Here is an 18,613-nt window from a genome sequence, read left to right on the forward strand (position 1 = left end):
GCCCAGCACCAGCCTGGCCCTGACACTGCCCCACGGCAAGGGCTGCAGGAAAATTCACAAACCAGACCCCAAACACGGTGCCAAACAGCCTCCCCCACTGGTGAGCCCCGCATCCTGCTCCAGATGCCAGCCCCACTAACCCCATCCCAAAATGTGCCACTCTGCAAACACCCCGTGCCTCAGTTTCCCCAGTTCTGTGACAGCACAAGGGGTAGCTGCCCAAAGCAGCACACTCCTATGAAATTATATCCCCTTTGAGAGCCAGACCTAATTCTTTAAATCCCTGCATACACGCACTCCCTTCATCCCCCAAAATTCTCTTTAATTCGGGTGGTGAGGCTTTCAGGCTGGCCAGCACAGCTCTGGGGGCTCCCTGCCCACCATCAAGGTGGTGTTTCTGACAATGCCAGAGTAATTCCCAGGAAAAGCAGGAATAAGGAGCAGATGCCACATGGCCCTTTGCTGGTTAGAGCCACTCCAGCCGTCTGTCGTGCTCGCAGATTAAGGCTCATTTCCACCCAGGAAAGAAATTCAACCACAACTAATAAAATAAAGACAATAAATCACAGTTCCTCCAGCAGCTCTTCCTCCAGGAGCATCTATTTTTAGTGGGAAGCATCAATCACCACAGCTCCTGCTGTCTACAAGAGCTCCAACGGGCACAACCCAGGTAGGCAGAGCTGGGTCAACATGGGCACACACATGTTCCCCACCTGCACAGCCAGAAAGGGCACACAAAGGACAAGATCATGGCTACACCTCAGTGCTGTGTGATATTCCTCTATCCCAGATGGAAAAGAGAAGCCACAAGGCAACAAAGAACAAAGGAACGCGCCCAAGGCCATACAGTAAATCCGTGGCAAAGCCAGCAGCTGGCAGAACTATCCTCTGCCAGCCCTGGAACCCCTGCACAAGCACCCTCCTCAAACAGGACAATTCTTACACAATTATCAACATTTGGGAGTTCTCCTCGAGCTTCCCAACTTCTCCTCATTGGAGCCTCCACAGCTCCGAGACAAATCCTTGAGTTTTACCCAAATATCCCTCCCAAGGTTTCACTGGGAGAGACACACTGAGCACATTGTCACACCCAGCTGAGAAAATGCACAGAGGAATTGGAACACACAGGGAGAGATCACCATTCCAACACGGAGCACACGGACACACATGCAGGCAAGCACGGCACACAGACAAACCCAGCTGAACACACAAACCAAGCACCACAACAAAATGAAATGACAACACAGACAAGGGTTTCTAGTCACAAATTGAAACTAAAGCAACCAAAAAAACCAAAAAACCCAAAACCAACAAAACAACTAAAAAAAAAAAAAAAAAACCCCAACCAAAAAACTTACATGGATTTTTGGCAATTTTCCTTCAGACATTATACACAGCAGCTGGGCTGTGTACTGAATACCTGATCCAAAAAGAAATATAACCACATTATGCAAACAGATGGGGGCAGGAGTCAGGTGAACATGCAGCTCTTAATAACAGTCATCTACGGGCTGAGAAAGCACCTCTGCATTCCCACAGAAGGGCTGGCATCGGGGCAGATCTTCACTCCCTCCCCAGCAAACGCCAGGGCTGTGCTGCTGCCATCCCGGGGGAAAAGCCAAATGGCAGGACAGGGCAGAGCCACCGCGTCACCGAGCTCGGAGCTGTCCCATCCCCTCCAACTTGTCATGTGAGGTTTTAAACAGAGGTGGGAAATAGCCAGGGTGGGGGAGGAAGCCTTTCGAAACCCGAAGGGAAAGCACTTTATCTGCCTTAAAGACAGAGCATTAGGAGCGCCGTGCAGGCAGGACAAGCCGGGATCATCCCCACGCTTAAGCTCTCAGGGAAGCACCCGGAGAGGGGCACATCCCCCTTTCCCTGCCGAGGAGGTGCCTGAATCTTTAAGACGGCGGATTGCTGCTCGGGAGAAATGGACTTTTTATGGACTGTGGGAAACGGGGTTGCTATGATACAGGCAGAGGCATTTTCATGAATCCTGTGGCAAATAACATTGAATCCTGCTTAAGCAGACAACAGCAAGGCAGGTCTCCCATCACCCAGCCTCAGCAAACACAGCAGAAGCACGGAAAGAGATTATATGAATCACAAATACGCTTTCTGCAGACAAATTTGTATTTTTTTTTCCTTTGGGGCCATATTTTTCAGAGGGTCAGCATTTTGATTCCTTTAAAGGAATGATCCTTCTGCCTCATCCCTGGATCTGAGCATCCCCACAAAGGTGAAGAAACCTGGGGGAGTCACGGGGCCAAAGCATTCCCAAGGACCCGAGCGTGACCCCAATGGTCCCACAGAGCTCTGGGACACGTTTAGCTCCAATCCCAGGGAATTTCACAGCAGGCAAATGCCACCCAAAGCACTGCAGGCACAGTCCCTTGGGGGCACAGGGATCTAGTGGGGACTGGCAGCGCTGTCACCCCAGAGAGCTCCCAGTGCTCACCGTGGGCTGAGCCGCTGTGCCCAGCTGGGCAGAACACAGGGGCTCCTGCACCCTTGGAAATGCCAAACTGCAGCTGCCAAAATACAAAACTGGGGCTGGGGCAGGGCTGGACAGGTGGACACTGAGGCCTGGGCTGGGAGACGGAGACCAAGCTAAACAAGCAGCCAGCCCAGCCCTCGCTCACTCTTTCACCTCTCGCTTCCTCTCTTTTGCCCCAAAATTCCATCAGGAAGCCCGAGATAACGAGAACAGTGCTGCTACAATAACAAAGTTTGCTGCTGCCAACTTTCCTATTGCTCTACATTAACTTTCCTTCTTTAACTCTACCAGCCTTCAGGAGGAATAAAAGGCAAAAAGTTGTAATAAAATCACAGGAATTCTCCCAAGCAAGCACGTTCCGCGACGGGAAGAACTCGGCTCCCGGCGCTCCCTCCCAGCAGCTGAGCGTGCACAACCCCTCATCCTCCCCATGCAGCCCCAGCACAGCCCCAGCACAGCCCACAGGGATGGAACCACAGGGGAGAATGCAGAAGGACCATGGGGCATGGCAGGAACATCCAGCACCCAACACACACCATTCCCAAATATATCCCCAGGAGTACGAGCTCTGGATCAAGGAATGCGCCCAGGAAACCGCGGCAGGTGCTGGGCATTCCTTGTAGAAATCATATTGAAAGGTAAACCTTAGTGCCAGAGAGCCCTGAGAAAATAAACATTCAGGCACAGCCACGGCCCATTGTAACTCGCTGGTCAGTTTTGGGGTTGGGTTTTTGCTCATTTTTCCAGCCTTTCTCCTCCAAATCCCTTTGTCGCTCAAGGCTGTTCCCCTGAAAGGATGATTTTGGCTGCTGTTTGATCAATTCCCTCTCCATGGTGATCTCAGCTCATTTATTACCTTTCCAGGAGATTCTGCAACCTATAAAACTAATGACACAGAATGGCCAACAGGCAAATAGAGCAAATTTGAGCCGTTTAACAACCCAAACCATCGTCAGCATCAATTTTATTCACTCGGTTTTTTTAGGGAAGAAGATTGACTCAGTCTGCTGTGGAGTGAAGCAGGTACCTCCTGCAGATAGCTACAAGTGCAGAGGGTGAACGGAGCCAGCAGGCACCACAGCATCTTCCTGGGCTTGGATCCCTGGCTCTCCCTTTCCTCCCCACTAAAACAGGCTCCTGCCCCACAACACTTTTGGGGATCATTGTTCCTACCCTGGCACTCAGGAAAAAAAAAATTCTCTTTTATTTAGTGCTAAAAGCACTTTGAAAGTGCCAAATTTGCAGGATTTAACCCCGTTTCCAGTCATGCCACCATGGAAAAGCCATCGGCTCCCGAGCCCTGCTCAGCATTTAACTCCCAGCACACAAACCTCCATTGGGAAATAACTCCATGTCTCCATCTGTAACCTCCAGCTCTGTCTTTATCTATCAGTTACATTATTATTTTTTTCCCAGAGGACATCAAATAAATAATAGACAGCTGGAATAAGCATGAACTAATTAAATTATCAAGGCAATAAAATTCCAGTGACCATCAGCAATGATAAAAAACATTTTCAAACTGATACTTTTGTTTGTTTTAAGCAATTCTGATTTTTCTGGAGGGTGAAATAATATATTTTAAAAATCCTGAAGACCTCTAACAGAAGCACAGAACAGAGATATATTTTCCAGAGGAAAAGGCATTACTCTTTCCAGACATTCCCTTCGTATTCTCTCCAAACTTCTCGTGCTGCCACTGGAGCCCCCAGCCAGCCCTGCTCCCAAGCTGTAAACATTGCAATTTCGGGCTAAAAGCACCTCTAACCGCTGGACACCTTTCCAGCAAGCCCATAATGCACAACTTAGCACTTCATTTTCCAGAAAATCAATGTAAATAAAGTCACGCGAAGCAACCCATCTCAAAAGCTCGTTATCCTTGAGGTGAGCAAAGATTTTTCTTAGATACATTCCCCAAAATTTTATAAATACACACACACATGAAAAAAAGAAAAGCAAGCCAAAATCAGATCTCTAGAAAATCAAAGCAAAACCCAACCCCTCCGTATCTGTTGCTTTAGCAAAGAAAAACAAAGCTTGTATTTCCCTTTCTCCCTTTGATCTTTCCTTCCCAATTTGCAGAGACAGAAACCACGTACAACCAGAATAAAAACCCAGCAGGTTATGTTTTGGTGCCTCTCACATCTCTAAAGAAAGGAGCTGGGTTACATCAGTGTGGACATAGAATTTGGAGGCTTTTGGGGCTGAATCTTCAGAAATCAAATCAGATCATCAAAGCAACACAGATAAATACAGTAAGTAGAATTTTTCTCTTTTTTTTTCTTTTTTGTGGCTGAATGTTATTTTAGCAAAGATTTAATCCTTTAATAGGATTTCTCAAACACCACCCTCCCCCCCCCAAAAAATGCCCACAGCTCGATTCCGTTGCACACAGCAGCACCTCTCACCTGGCACCTACACGGTTACTCTCACAGACACTGCACATTAACTGCTTGCTAGAAATCGCACACAAAATGACTTATTATTAACTTGAGCCTCTATTTCAAAGGAAAGCAAAACAACACAGCCAGTGCTCACCACAGACAGACCATTTCCACTCTGCTGCTGCCTAAAGAAGCACAGCTCTGTCTCGCTAGCACAGAACCACGGAGCACTGGATCGCTATTATTATTATTTATCACATTTAAAACCCCGGCAAAAGCAGCTACACTTACAGGCATACTTAAAAGACAAGACATGACAAAAGATTTAGGGAGAGATAATAATACCAACGTCATACATATCACAGCGAGGCCATGTTGAAGCTCAACGCGTTTCCCCCCTCAGTAAGAAATCTCTCTCTCTCTTTCTCTCTCTCTCTCGCCTTTCTCTCTCTCTCTCTCCCGCTCGTGCTCTCTTGTTGAATTGCTAGTGGTAGTAGTAGCCCCCAACAGCTCAGGAGAAAAAATCCATTTAACGAGTGCCCAGGAAGAACATGAGTATGACATTCACAAGCAATAGCACCACAATCACTGCAAAAACGACCACCGTTTGAACATCCAAGGTCATGGTGCAATGCAGAACACTGTAGTGTTCGAGGTGTGGGGCTGGCAGATTTGGAGAAGTCAACCTCTGCTCTGTAAGACTGTCCATACATCCACCATGCTAGAATAGAGGAGAAAACTGTTCCTGGTTTTGGGTTGGTTCGTAATGCTTTGTGCTCTGCCTTTAGTTTCTCCCCTATCTGCTGTCTCTAGCTCATTCTGAGCCCGCTAAGTGAAGCATCATCACAACCAGTGAGCACTCGGGATGCAAAATCCTTCCTTTAGGAAAAGAGCGAGCGCTGTCTGCAAGCTTCTCTCTCTGTCTCGTCCCCCCTCTCTCTCCGGGTCTCTCTCGCTGGCTGGCTCGCTTTTTAATTCGTCAAGCCAGTGCAGATACGGAGCCCGTGTGAGTGTGACAGCTCTGCAAGCTGCTGCGGCTGCATCCCTCGGAGCGAGGCGGACCCTGGCGCATACTAATCAGCTCCAGTGACCAGGCAGCGACGGCATCCTGGCTGTCACTCAAACGCAGAAGGAAGCGCTGGCTCCATAAATACGCGAGGCTTCCGCCCGCCGTGACAGCGAGCGCCACGCAGCCGCGGCTCTGCCCCGCGCTCCCGGCGCGCCGCTCCCGGATGCTCCGGCCCGGCGGCTCCGAGGCGGCTCCGAGGCGGCTCCGAGGCGGCTCCGAGGCGGCTCCGAGGCGGCTCCGAGGCGGCTCCCAGCGCTCCGAGCGGCGCACATCCCGCTCCGCACCGCCCCGGGATGCGGCTGCCCTGGAAGCGCCCTGGAAAACGCAGCCCCGAGCCCGCTCGGAACGGGGAGGGGAGCGGCAGCAAAGCGGCCAAAATAACAAAAAGGCAACTCGTGGTAACCTGGGAATTGGCTGTGAGACTGAAATGTGGGAGTGGGGCAGGGGGAATCACAGGTTTAGCTCTGTGCAGTCGTTCTCACATCACGAGTCCTATAATATCTCCCCTCAGCACTGTGCTGGTTGTCTCCAGCTAAGAGTTAAACTGAATTCTGACTCTACAGACAGAGATCTATAAAAGGGGGGTAGGACAGATGGAGGACCTTTATTCCTTCTGCAGCAGCCAGAAATGCTCATTCCTACATTAAAATCACACACACACACTCAGGGTTTATGATCCAGGTGCCAGGTGCTATATCCCAAACCCCAATCTCAGCTCCCAGAACCAGCAGGTACCTCAGAGAGGCATCACAACGCACACAGACCAGATACGCTCAGCTGGAAAAAGCAAATGATTTTCCAGACAAAAACAAATATAGAAATGCTGCCAATGCATATGCATAATGCACTAAAATGTGCATCCGGGGGCTGAGCACGGCACCTTCCAGGAAAGCTGCGCCTCTGAACGCTCCCACACAGACACGAGGCCAACAGGCACCACACAGCACCTGGTCTGTTCTCCTGCAGCAAACGGGGAGAGCTGGGCAGCATTTCATGTCTAAACCTGGGCAGCCTCATGCTTTAACCCCACCACCAAGGGCAGCCTGTCCTGCAGCGTTCCCCCTGGGGAAGGGCAGGGCCAGGGGGTGATGCTCCTGCCCCATCCTCCAAAAATTGGAGAGATCCCAGGGGAATGCCCCATGACCTCTCCCTTTATTCCAATAAAGCCAGAATGGACTCCTCTGTCTCCTTTTTGGACATAAACCTCTGGTGTTTGTGGATTAATTTTTGTAACAACCCCACCACAAACCCAGCTGTTCAATGCAAGGCTTGCTTCATTTTCTTTCTTTGCCAAGAGAGCTCCCTCAAAAACAGGAGCGTCCTGTATCCACCCCAAACCATGTCAGGACTGTCCCCTCTTCACAAGGTCTCCCTCAATGGTCTCCACTCAGACCCACTGGTTTGTGCCAGACCAGCACTCAGCCAGCACCATCCTGCTCATTTCTGACCAGCTCTGGAGCATGTGCAGGCTGTGATGTGTTTGCAGATGCAGAGGCTGGGTGGTGTTGAGTAGCATTAGAAACAAGAGCAGTTTGGGTTCCTTATGAGGTTTATTTTGGGTGATAAGTGCCAGCCAGAGGCTCCCTCCTGCTCTGTCCAAGCAGGGAGCTTCTCATTCAGGAGGGCAGTGAAAAGCCCTTTTTCACCTGTAAAATCACAGGAGGCTCCTTTAAAGCTGCCCCAGGCTGCCCTGTTAGCACACAGGCCAGGCTGGATCCAGGTGATGGATCTGCCTCACCCTCAGCTTCCAAACCTGCATTTCTTATAAAGGATCCATTTTTAGGATAGCCAATCTGTCTGATGTAATTTTAGACTAATCAGAATAGCAAACATAGAATGATTTGGGTTGGAAGGGACCTCGGAGATCGTTTTGTTCCAACACGTAATAGATGTGGAATATTTATTATTATTGCTACCATCCTTTCCCAAAACAACACAGGCAAATTTCCAAACCATAAACCTGAACTTACAAAAACAGCCAGGAAATTCCAGTTTAAATCTCAGAAGCAGCAACGACTTCCCCACAACATACAACCAGCCTGAATTCAGAGGGGTTTTATGGCCACTTTATCTTTTCCTCTAAACTGCAGTGAGCACAGAGGGAGCCTGGGTGTGGAGCCCAGAGGAAATGTTAGAAGCAGCCCGGTGGGGATGTTCTGCTGGTCCCCACTTCCCCAGGGCCTGGGGACCTCAGCAGGCACAGCCCATCCCTGGCTCTGCCTCCTGGAGGTGCCAGCGAGGTTTCAAGGCAGAAGCCCTGCAGGGAGCCCGGGGAGCCAAAGCAGGGCAGGGGGAGCAGCAGAGGCTGGGAACCCTCCAGAACAAAGGTGCACACCTCACACATGCTCACTGAGCACTTCCGGAGCCCAACGGGAGGGTTCACTGCCAGCACCGAGCCTGGCAGCGCTGGGCTGGCATTCTGCGAGAGCCGAGCCACTCAGAGCGCGGGGGAGGGTACGGATCACAAACAGAGCCATAGAACCACAGAGCCAGCCCCGCCTGGGCTGCCGGCCCCAAACCCCACCACGGGAGGCTGTGGGGACCCCACTGCTGTGCTGCCTGCCCTGGGGAACCGGGGGGATGCTGCACCCGGGGGATGCTGCACCCGGGAGGCTCAGCCACAGCATCCCCTTCCCCAGGTCCAACACCCCCTAAAAGACCAGGCAGGAAAGCCCCGGGTGCCTCCCCTCACCCAGGGACAGTTTGGGGCTCCAAAGGAGGGTCTGTGTGTGCAACAAGAGCACAAACAGATTTACTGCAGAGAAGCTTCTATTTAAATGATATTCGCAGAATTCCCAACAGTACTTGCTGCTTTATATAATTTCCCATGCCTTCTCCGTGCACTAAATGTTAATTTTACTACGAAAATGGATGGTACCTTCTCTTAGAAGCCTTCCTGATAAAGTACACCTACACAGCAGGGGTTTATATAAAACCACGGTGAAGTTGAACTTCATAGAATTCTTTGTGGGAAGTTTGGTCTAAGGTTCTGTATAGAGCGAAAGAAGGAAGGGGAAGATTTGTATCAGTTACATAAACAACACATCCCTCAGTGCACAGAACACGCTACAGGAGCTTTGGGAACACGGTTTGTGATGCAGGACCAGCCAGGGCTTGTGCTGGACCAGAAGGGAGGGTGGAATTTCAGCACGTCTGCGAGGGACAGCAGCGGGGAAGGAGCCGGGGCTCGCTCACATCACACCCATCCCGCTTTGTACCCGCACCCAAAGGATGCACACGGGTACAGGGCAGGCAGTTCTGGACACCCGAGTAAAAACACAGGGGCCCTACACTGGCATTAATTACAATACAGAAATTCTGCAAGCCAAGGAAGCGGATGATGCCAAATCCTCCCGTGCGGAACGCGCTGGGCTCAGCCTTGTGACCACGTCTCCCTCCAATGGATGTCTCCAGTAATCAGCACATCCCTCTCCTTGCAGCTCGGCAAACACAGCAGCCAGGGTCTGGGGCTGCAGTGCTGACAGATCCTGCACTCCCCGAGCAAGGGCAGCCCCCAGGTCCCCACACCATGAGGGGCCAGGACAGTGCAGGGGCTGGGGCTGTGCACAGTGTCAGCCCCAATTCCCTGTCCTGATGTCAGCTCCAATTCCCTGTTCTGCTGTCAATCCCTGCACAGAGTAACACCCTCCACTCTGGGACAGGCCCAGTGGAGTAACTTATTTTAGATGCCTCACCTTGGAACAGGAAACTCAGGCTAAAGATTGTGTCATAATTACAAAGGAAGATCATGTTTTCATTATGTTGTTTCCTACTGTTAAAACTAACTGAAGCCTGACATGAAGAAATGTAAAACCACGCACACAAAATAAATCAGATGGACTCCTCAGAGGCAGTCTGGAGAGTTAGATGTTCCTGTGGCAGGGGCTTGTACCCTGCTGGGTTTCCTTTAGACTGGCTAGGGCTCTAGTCCATCATGAACAATTCCAATTGAATGTGAGGAGCAGAGTTCTGTCCCAACACATCAGCTCCACCTTCTATTAACTGAGAAAATGAGCTACTAAACTCTTAGCCTTAATTAACCACAGAATTCTGGCCATGCTAGTGTAGGAAGCAGTGTGGCAGGGCCCTGGGATGGTACAGGAGGAGCCCAAATCTGCTGCCCTTTGACCAAAGGAGCTAGGTCTCAGTGAACTGGGGGAAATTTCACACGAAACAGTGTGGCTCATGATTCTGAGCGGGAATAAAACTGGTCTGGATGGATGAAATCCATGGCCAAGGGGAAACCACTGCTGGTGACTGTCAGCCCCAAACTGCTTCAGCTCCTTTGTACTCCCACCTGGAGCACAAGCTCTGACCCAGAGCTTTGTGGCACCATGAGGGAAGTTTAAACTTCCCAGCTGAATTAATCCTGCCCCCGAGAAGAAACAGGAAGCTGTGGTACCCAGGGACACGGGAGTACCTTCTCCTCCATTCCCAGGGGTGTGGGAGCACCTGCTCCTCCATTCCCAGGGATGTGGAGCATGTTCTCCTCCATTCCCAGGGATGTGGAGCACCTTCTCCTCCATTCCCAGGGATGTGGAGCACCTGCTCCTCCATTCCCAGGGATGTGGGGGCACCTTCTCCTCCATTCCCAGGGATGTGGGGGCACCTTCTCCTCCATTCCCAGGGATGTGGAGCATGTTCTCCTCCATTCCCAGGGATGTGGAGCACCTGCTCCTCCATTCCCAGGGATGTGGGAGCACCTGGTCCTCCATTCCCAGGGATGTGGAGCACCTGCTCCTCCATTCCCAGGGATGTGGAGCACCTTCTCCTCCATTCCCCGTGTCCCACATGGGTGCTCCCAAACGCTGCTGTGACACTGGACACCAGGGGGTGACTCACAGACTCCAGCAGAGATTATAAGAAAACCATTAAATTTTTTTTTTTTCCTAAATCTAGGCAGGAATTAAGCTCAGGGTTTCAGAGATTAAAGGCCAGTGAGATTAGGATTTGCTGTTTCCAAAAAGGAGGATTTCCTTAAGCTGGGAGTTGCCTCTTTTTCCTTTCTCTTCCCAGAATGCCTGACAGAGCCCTCTTTCCATCCTGGGCCAGATGGGAGGCACCAGCCTGAGAGCTGCAGAGCTGCTGCAAAGGCAGATTTTTTTCCTCAGGAATCTCCATAATCTTTTATGCTTATGAAATAGCTTCATGGGAAGCTTTAAAAATCCTCAAACGCCTGAAAGTCCTTACCCAAACTGCAAAATGGAGGAATACTTGTAGAGACTTGGACTTGGGCCTGATTTTGGCTGTGAAAAATCAACTTTCCAATCACCCACAGTTCCTTGCCTGCCCACTCCATCCCTCAAATGGAAAATTTCCTCACTGTCCACATGAACTTGGCACTTTTTTCCAGTAATTTCCTCTTCCTAAAGGACTGCAGAAGTTGAGAGACAGCAAAGCAGCAAAGTGGGAGAGAAGGTGGATGTGGGAGAGAGCAGGGAAGGACCACATGAAGCAAGATGCCTGGAGTGCTGGAAAGAGAAGAAATTCAGTTCCTAAACCCACTTCTGCAATGTTTAGAGCACACAGGGCCCTGCTGGAGGTTGAATTCAGCTGCACCTGCATGACCACCTGGCCAAGAGCTGCACAAAGCTCAGAGGCAATGAGGAGGGAAATCACTGCTCGAAACATTCCATGGAAAAAAACCCACAAGAATTCCACCCAAAGATGGGCAGCAGCTGAGCCACAGCAGCAGTGGCCCCATGGAATCAGTGCCACAGCCTGGGACACTACCCAGACCATGCTGAAATGGCACAGAGAGCCTGTCAGGGGGGGCTGAGTCCATTGTGCTCCTCTGGATTGCACTGAGAACAACAAGTCTTCTATTTTTAAGTTGACTTGAACTTAAAGCATTGAGACAGGCTAAAATCTCCTGCCCCTGGCAATGGTGGTGGAGTGCTTTCTGCTCTCTTTGCATCTACTGCATACTCCAGCCTGCACTCCAGAAGCATCTTCACATTCCCAGTGGTGAAAAAGAAAATAAAACCCCCTCAAATCCTGCAGAAATCAGATGTGGTAACACCAATTACCCTGGTCACAGAGAAAGACTTCAGGGGCTGAGCAAGTTCTGTTTAAAAGGACCCATCTAATTCTGATGCTCAACCTTATGTAAGCTCTCCTTGTCTGAAAAAAACCTAAGTCTCTGGCCTAAAGGAACACAGAGACCTTTATTCCTTAATTTCATTTCTCAACTTTTGGGTTCACTGTTGAGCCTGGAAAAAGGTGAAGAAAGCAAAGCCCAAAGTGCAGAAAAATGCAAGCCAGGTCCTTTCCTTGGGGGAAGACAAGTGCTCCCTCCAGGCACTCTGACATTAAATTGCAGAATCTTCACATCAGCACCTGTCTGGGCAAAGTGCTGTGTGAAAAATAAATTATTACATGCTACAAACTAAATTCTGAATTCTGAATTAAGGGTCAGTATCACCCAGAGAAATTCAGCTGCAGAGGCACAGGGAAACTCTTTGGCATGAAAATCAAAGGGTGCATTTCAGCACCTGCAAGGGAACGAGGAGGAAAAGGAGTCGGCCAGAGCTCCCTGCAGCCTCCTCACCCCCCTCCTGTGACACTTGGCTCTGGCTTCCCTGGGCTTCTCCTCGTCAAGACACTGAGAAAAGGAAAAACCATCTCATTAAGAAGCTGACCCATGGGTCTCATGTTCTTCACACAAATTAACCCAGAGAATTGGATGTGTTTCATAGAAATCCTTTTCTCCCCCTCTCTCTGCCTCCCAAAAAAAGGAGAGGGAACAGCCTATTGAATCTGGCACTCTTTTAATGAAGAAAACACTGCAAGCCAACCTAATGAAGTAGGAATTCCAGATGGATGGCAGTAGGTGTATGAATAGAACATAGTGCACTCATTTTTATCAGCAATATCAGCATTAAAAAAGAACTTTAGAGCCTTTCTCTACTTTTTTTTTTCCTTTCTCCCAGCAAGGCAGGTGAATGCCAGGAGGCTCCATTCCCTCTCCCAGCTCAGTGGGATTCCTTGAAGTGACAGTGAGCACAGGCTGCTGCCTTCCAGGAACGGGCAGCACTGCCCTCCTGCAGTTTGTGACAATGTGTGACGGCCCAGGGGACAGTGGCTGTGCCAGAGGGACCCTGGCTGTGAGGGATCACAGGGACAATGCCCCTGTGTGGGACACAGGAAGGCACCTGGTGCTGTGCTGGCACAAGCAGCACACTGGCAGTTCTGTGTGGGGATCAGCAGCACCAAAAGGAAAATCCAGGGGGATGGAGCTGAGGTTTGTTTTCTGCCTGGAACAGGGCCCTGCAGGAGTGGTGAGTGCTTCAGGTGCTGCTGAAACAACCTGGCAGAGCAGGTGTGGTGCAATTCACTGCCCAGCGTTATCCTGGGTCACACCCAAGGAATTCTGCAGCATGGCAGAACGGGAGGAAGGGGCTGGGATCCCCTCTGAACACACTTCTGTACAAGAGCACTCCTTGGCTTCACTGGGAGTCACCTGAGCTCCAAACAAGGAATTCTTTGCTTCTCATCCACACTAAGCTGGAGATGGCCCAGCCTGAGCCTGCACTCCTGCCTTTCCCAGACACAGCACTCGGCCAGTCCCTACCAACACCTCTCCTCTCCCTGCCCATATTACATAATAAGCATCTTTATTTCTTTTTTCATAAGTTGTCTTTTCATAACAATAGAAACTATTGGAGCCCAAGATAACTTGATGAATTTTTCCTATTATCTAAGAGCTTAGTCACTCAGGGAATTAGTCATGTTCAAAATAACAGCCAGGCTCAAAGAGATTCAGAGCAACCATTCCAGAGCAGAAGCAGCTAATGTCATAAATACATTAAGATGTCAGCTTGAAGCATTTCAGAGATTTTTCAAGAAGTGTTCAAAAAAGAAAAACTCTTTGATGAGATACAAGGAAATCAGGTTCTCAGCAGTTAAAAACCGTTGTGGTTTGCAAAGGCTGCGGTGCTCAAACACAAACCCTGAGCAGGAGGGACAGATGGACATGGTGACCACATGGGGTGTGTGGCTTCCCAGCAAGCACAGCCTGCTCTGAGCTCCACAAAATCCTGCTTCCTATGCCTATGGCACCCTCCCAGGGTTTTCCAGACATCCCTGATGTATGTCAAGAGACACAGGAGTTACTGGTGTGTCCCTTATCCAGCAGGTGGGAACCCCGTGGAAATGGAGCCAGGCCTCCTCCCAGCCCCTCCTGGGACTGACACAAGGACAATCATCAGCATGGAGCAAGGATTTATCAAACATTTTTATTTACCACAGCATCAGCTCCTTCTTAACCTGGATATTTGGCAGAGCAGCACTAGCAGGAGGCTGGAACTGAAAGGTTAAAGCAGCCCCAAATTGGGAGAGAAATGGAAAAGCAAACAGCAACTATGTAAGAAAAATCCCACAAAGAAATGCATTGGGGGGATGGACCTGGGGCTTTGGGGGCTCCATGGCCCTGCAGCATCCACGGAATTCTCCACTGCATGCAGAGCTCAGGCAAGCCAAGCAGCAACCTCCAGTGACAGGAGACCTGCATGAACAGGAACAAACTTCCAAATGTCCCACTCTGCTGGAAAATCCCTCCCTGCTGAGGCCACAGGGCATGGAGAGCAGGCAGCATCCTCTGCAGGACACCCACAGCACTCAGGAGCTTGCTGGGACTGCTCCAGCAGCAGCCAGCCCTCCCTGCTCCCTTTGATCTCTGCAGGAAAACTGCTCTGGGCCTCTTCAGTCCCATTTTTCCCCAAGGCCTGGATATCACAAGCTCCTCTTTCCACCCGGCCCTGGCCTGGCAGCTCTCCACCAGCTGCTTTTGCTTATCCAAACTTTCAAAACTGAAAGTCAAACCCAAACTGCTTTTTTCTACTTCTCTTTTCCAGACTTCACATTGAGATTTTTAGGATTGTGGAGTGCAAGGAGTACTTTGTGCTTCCAACACCCTGTGATTTTCAGACTGATAAGTGAGGAAAAATGCTGCTGACCTGCCCCACTCAGGGGCATCTCCACCACTTGCAGCTTTTGGCCCTTTGATTCACTGAATTAATTTTCACCATATTTTAGGCTGTGATGATTTACAAGAGTTTACTTTTTTCTTATGAAAGAAATGGAAAATATTGACAGCAGCTTGATTTTAAGTATTTCAACAACAGGCAGTGTAAAAATATCACTATTTATGGCTGTGAAAGAAAAAAGCTGGGACTGCACCTATTGCAGGTGATGGCTGCACTCACCTGGACTGTCACAGGCACAACATTAAACCCAAAAGAGACCCTTTGTGAGGAAATACCATGGAAGATTCACACTTGTGTTACTTGCATTACAGTCAAAGACTAGGGAAAAACCTCTGCCCTTGTCAGGTAAAAAACTATTCCAGAAGAGGCTGAATTTTGTCCTGATTTAATCCAACTCATTTGATTACCATGCTGGATCAATACTCTCTGAAGAATGCCAGACCAAATAATCATTGCACTCACACACTGCTCAGATGTGCAGATTGATTCTCATCACTACCAATGACAATTAGCTGCATTTTTCTAGATTAGGAACAGATACTAGAGAGTTTAGCAACGTGGTACCAGTGAAGCATGGAAAACACCCCCGTGGGATGCCAGCATAATTGGCAAAAGATTAATTGTTTAAAAAATGGGAAGCAGCACATGCAAAGGAGGGAAAAAAGAAGCTCCAACAGCTTAATATTATGGAATAACAGCAAGGGTTTAGGGGCTGATTTAGAAAAAAAACACCTGCCACAAGAACAAAAGGTACTATCACTTGTAAAGCATGAGTGACATGCTTCTTAAAGATTAGTAACTCTGAGTCTTGAACCCAAGCTGAGAACAATAGAAAACAGCATTTTGAATAAATCAGTGCTGTGCAGAATTTGGGAGAAACTAGGCTAAAATCCAGATTTTGACCAATGTGCCTGAGCAGAACAAAGTCCAGGGGTGCTGCCAGAATAAATGTGTATCGCTGGTCTTCAGCAGCACAGTGAAAATAATACGGGAGTTAAAAAGACAGCTGGAAAACCATACCAGAGACTCAGTGCCCATGGAAATGGGTCCAGTGATGCTCAGGATGAAAGGTTGAGGTTCTGCACTGCATGGGAGGCTGTGTGAACAGAGCAGCCAACCTTCACTCAGGGGCAGAGCTGGCTGATAGTTCCACAGCACATTTTAGCCAGCAGACTGAGGTGATAATATTCCCACTGATTACTGAAATGCAGCTACTCCTGGTGTGGAGTAACTCACTTGTTTAGCACAGGCCACCAAATGATCAACATCTGAAGTACTAAAATTTCAAATAACTTACCAGTGGGGACAGCAAGGAAAATGTGCATTGGAGGGAATACTGCTATCCACACTAGCACTTGGCCAGGACATCTGGACTGACACACCTTGTCTTGCTAAAGGAGCAGAACTTGTAGGGTCCAAGTGTTGGCAGGACCTTGGCTTTAGGTGCTCCCAGCATCCCTGTGCCCCAAGGGCCGGAGCCCCTGACCCCTCGGGCCAGCCATGCCCAGGGACACAGACTCCTCACCACCAGGGACTGCAAACACCTTCACTGGATTTATCTTACTTGGTTCAGTTTCACTTTGCTGCTTTGAAATAATTTTTTATTTTCAGATATCTGGAGATATGTGGAGTATCTCCAAACACTGCTGAGGCTGCTGAACTGCTGTATGAAATACAGAAACCACAGCTCTCTCTTTTATTTCTCCCTTGTTAGAGGGAGCAATATTGGGGAATTCCTGCTACAAAATCAACTAATGGAGTTTTACTTTCCCAAAAAAATATCTTCTATTACACCCTACAGTAACCACTGTAATTTCTCTCGAAAAGAAAGCAAAGATTAGACTAATGAGAACAGAATAACACAGCCGGCAGCACGGAAGGGACCTGGGAAGATGAGAGGGCAATAAGGCGTCAAGTCCTGTGCTGGGGCAATTAGGAAAGCACTTTGTCCTGCAGCAAGCCAGTCCCTCCCCAGCGGAGCTCAGCAGCCACCGGGGAGAAGGGGGAAATGGAGGCGAGAGCCCCATCCGGCTTCACTTTTACCCCTGACACGGGGCGGGACAAGGAGGACATAGGAAAGATTCCCATCCCTCCGGGTGCTCCGAGGGTGGAAGGCGGCAGCAAACCCCCCGAGGTGCTGCTGGGTGCCAGACAAGCCTTAACCAGGACCCCAAACAAGCGCGTTGTGCTGCAGGCTGCTGCCTACACCGCACAGGGCACTGCCAGCACCGGCGGAGCCCTGAGGGAGCACAAACCCCCGGGCCGTGTGTGTGTGTGAGGAGCGGGAAGGGCATGGAAGGAACGGGCAGCGATCCCTCCCCAAGGCTCCCCGCAGGCAGCAGCATCTGCCCGTGCCCCCGGAGCCGGAACGCGGGGGCTGAGCCGGGTGACGCCAGCTTGGCCTGAGCCCTGAGCCCTGAGCCCTGAGCCCTGAGCCCTGTGCCCGAGCCGGACCAGCCCTCAGGGATGGCCGAGCGGGAGCAGCCCTCAGGGATGCGGGAGCCGGACCAGCCCTCAGGGATGCGGGAGCCGGACCAGCCCTCAGGGATGGCCGGAGCTGGGAGCAGCCCTCAGGGATGGCCGAGCGGGACCAGCCCTCAGGGATGGCCGAGGCGGGAGCAGCACCGAGAGAGCCGAGAAGGGCAAATCCAGCAGCACCTGCAAAGAGCCGTGCGGGAAATGCCAGTGCAAGGCGGGCTGGGGCGGGAGGAGCATCTCCAAACACCCGCATCGCTTCCCGGGGAAGTTTCTCACTGGGCTGGGGGAACTTCCCCGCTTTCCCCCGGCCATGCAGCCCTCGGAGCCGGCTGGGCTCGGCTGGGCTCGGCTGGCAGGGCGGCAGGAGATGCCTTGGCGGCTGTGCCGAGCCGGAGGAGTGTCTGTGTCTGCCAGGCTGCTGCAGGCGCGCCCAGGCTCGGCACGCCGGGCTCCCCCCGCACCGCAACTCATCATCGGGCGGAGGGGCACGGTGACAGGTCCCGGCTGCCCCGGGCACAGCCAGCCCTGTGCCGGCACTCCTCTCCTCCAGTGCTCTCCCACCGCACACCCCACACGCCGGGGAACCGGGCAAACCCTGTGCTCCCCCCCACGAACCCACCGGCTCGCCCTTCGGAACCCCCTCCCACGCCCCGAGGCATGCCCACCCTGCGTCCTTCCTTTCAATTCCTTCTTTTGCTCAGCAGTTTGGGAATGCAGAGTCTATAAAATGGCTACAGAGTGATCAATGGTTTCAAGGACAGGGAGTAAAGGAGGAGTCAGAAGATAGGACGGAGGTTCATTTCCCTGTCAAAGTACTGCAATAAGAGGAAAAGAGAAAGACATAGCTACCTGAACTCACCATTCCTGTTCCATCCCTTAGCCACTGCATCTTGCTTCTGATGATGTCCTTATTATCAGAGAGGGGAAGGAAAAAAAAATCCCTACTGCCTGGCGAGAGCTGGCAGGAAAAAAAAGAAGCCCCCCACCCCCACCCTAGCCTGGAGCTTTCAGTCAGCCATCCCTCAGCCCGGCAATCCCGTGCCTGTCAGGAGCACGTTATTAGCAGCCTCCTCACTACCTGGGATTTGTGCTTATTTATTTCAGTCACGGACCGAGGGATTTGAGGGGAGGGGGATGTCCTTTTTCTTTCTTTTTTTTTTTTTTTTTTTCCCCTGCCGTGCTTTGAAACTCTGCAGGA

At 50.6% G+C, this 18,613-nt stretch overlaps 2 protein-coding genes across 5 annotated transcripts in view; both read right to left on the reverse strand.

Annotated features, from left to right (window-relative positions):
• The window catches only part of ARHGEF9 (Cdc42 guanine nucleotide exchange factor 9), a 204,119-nt gene that overhangs the window by 105,130 nt on the left and 80,376 nt on the right, over window positions 1-18,613 (reverse strand). Inside the window, exon 1 of one of the 4 annotated variants that reach the window (XM_059483116.1) lies at window positions 18,275-18,326. The exons of 2 other annotated variants lie outside the window; for them this stretch is intronic. In XM_059483116.1, coding sequence (XP_059339099.1) covers window positions 18,275-18,304 — 30 coding nt within the window. In that variant the 5' untranslated portion in view covers window positions 18,305-18,326. Of the gene's footprint in view, window positions 1-5,230; window positions 5,446-18,274; window positions 18,327-18,613 lie in introns of those variants that run through there. One more of the 4 variants, XM_059483117.1, reaches the window with a different exon arrangement.
• On the reverse strand, window positions 5,411-5,590 carry LOC132080114 (uncharacterized). The gene has a single exon (XM_059483118.1). The coding sequence runs from the start codon at window positions 5,588-5,590 to the stop codon at window positions 5,411-5,413; it is 180 nt and encodes a 59-aa protein (XP_059339101.1).

Source organism: Ammospiza nelsoni, chromosome 15, assembly GCF_027579445.1.
Source record: "Ammospiza nelsoni isolate bAmmNel1 chromosome 15, bAmmNel1.pri, whole genome shotgun sequence".
Lineage (NCBI taxonomy): Eukaryota > Metazoa > Chordata > Aves > Passeriformes > Passerellidae > Ammospiza > Ammospiza nelsoni.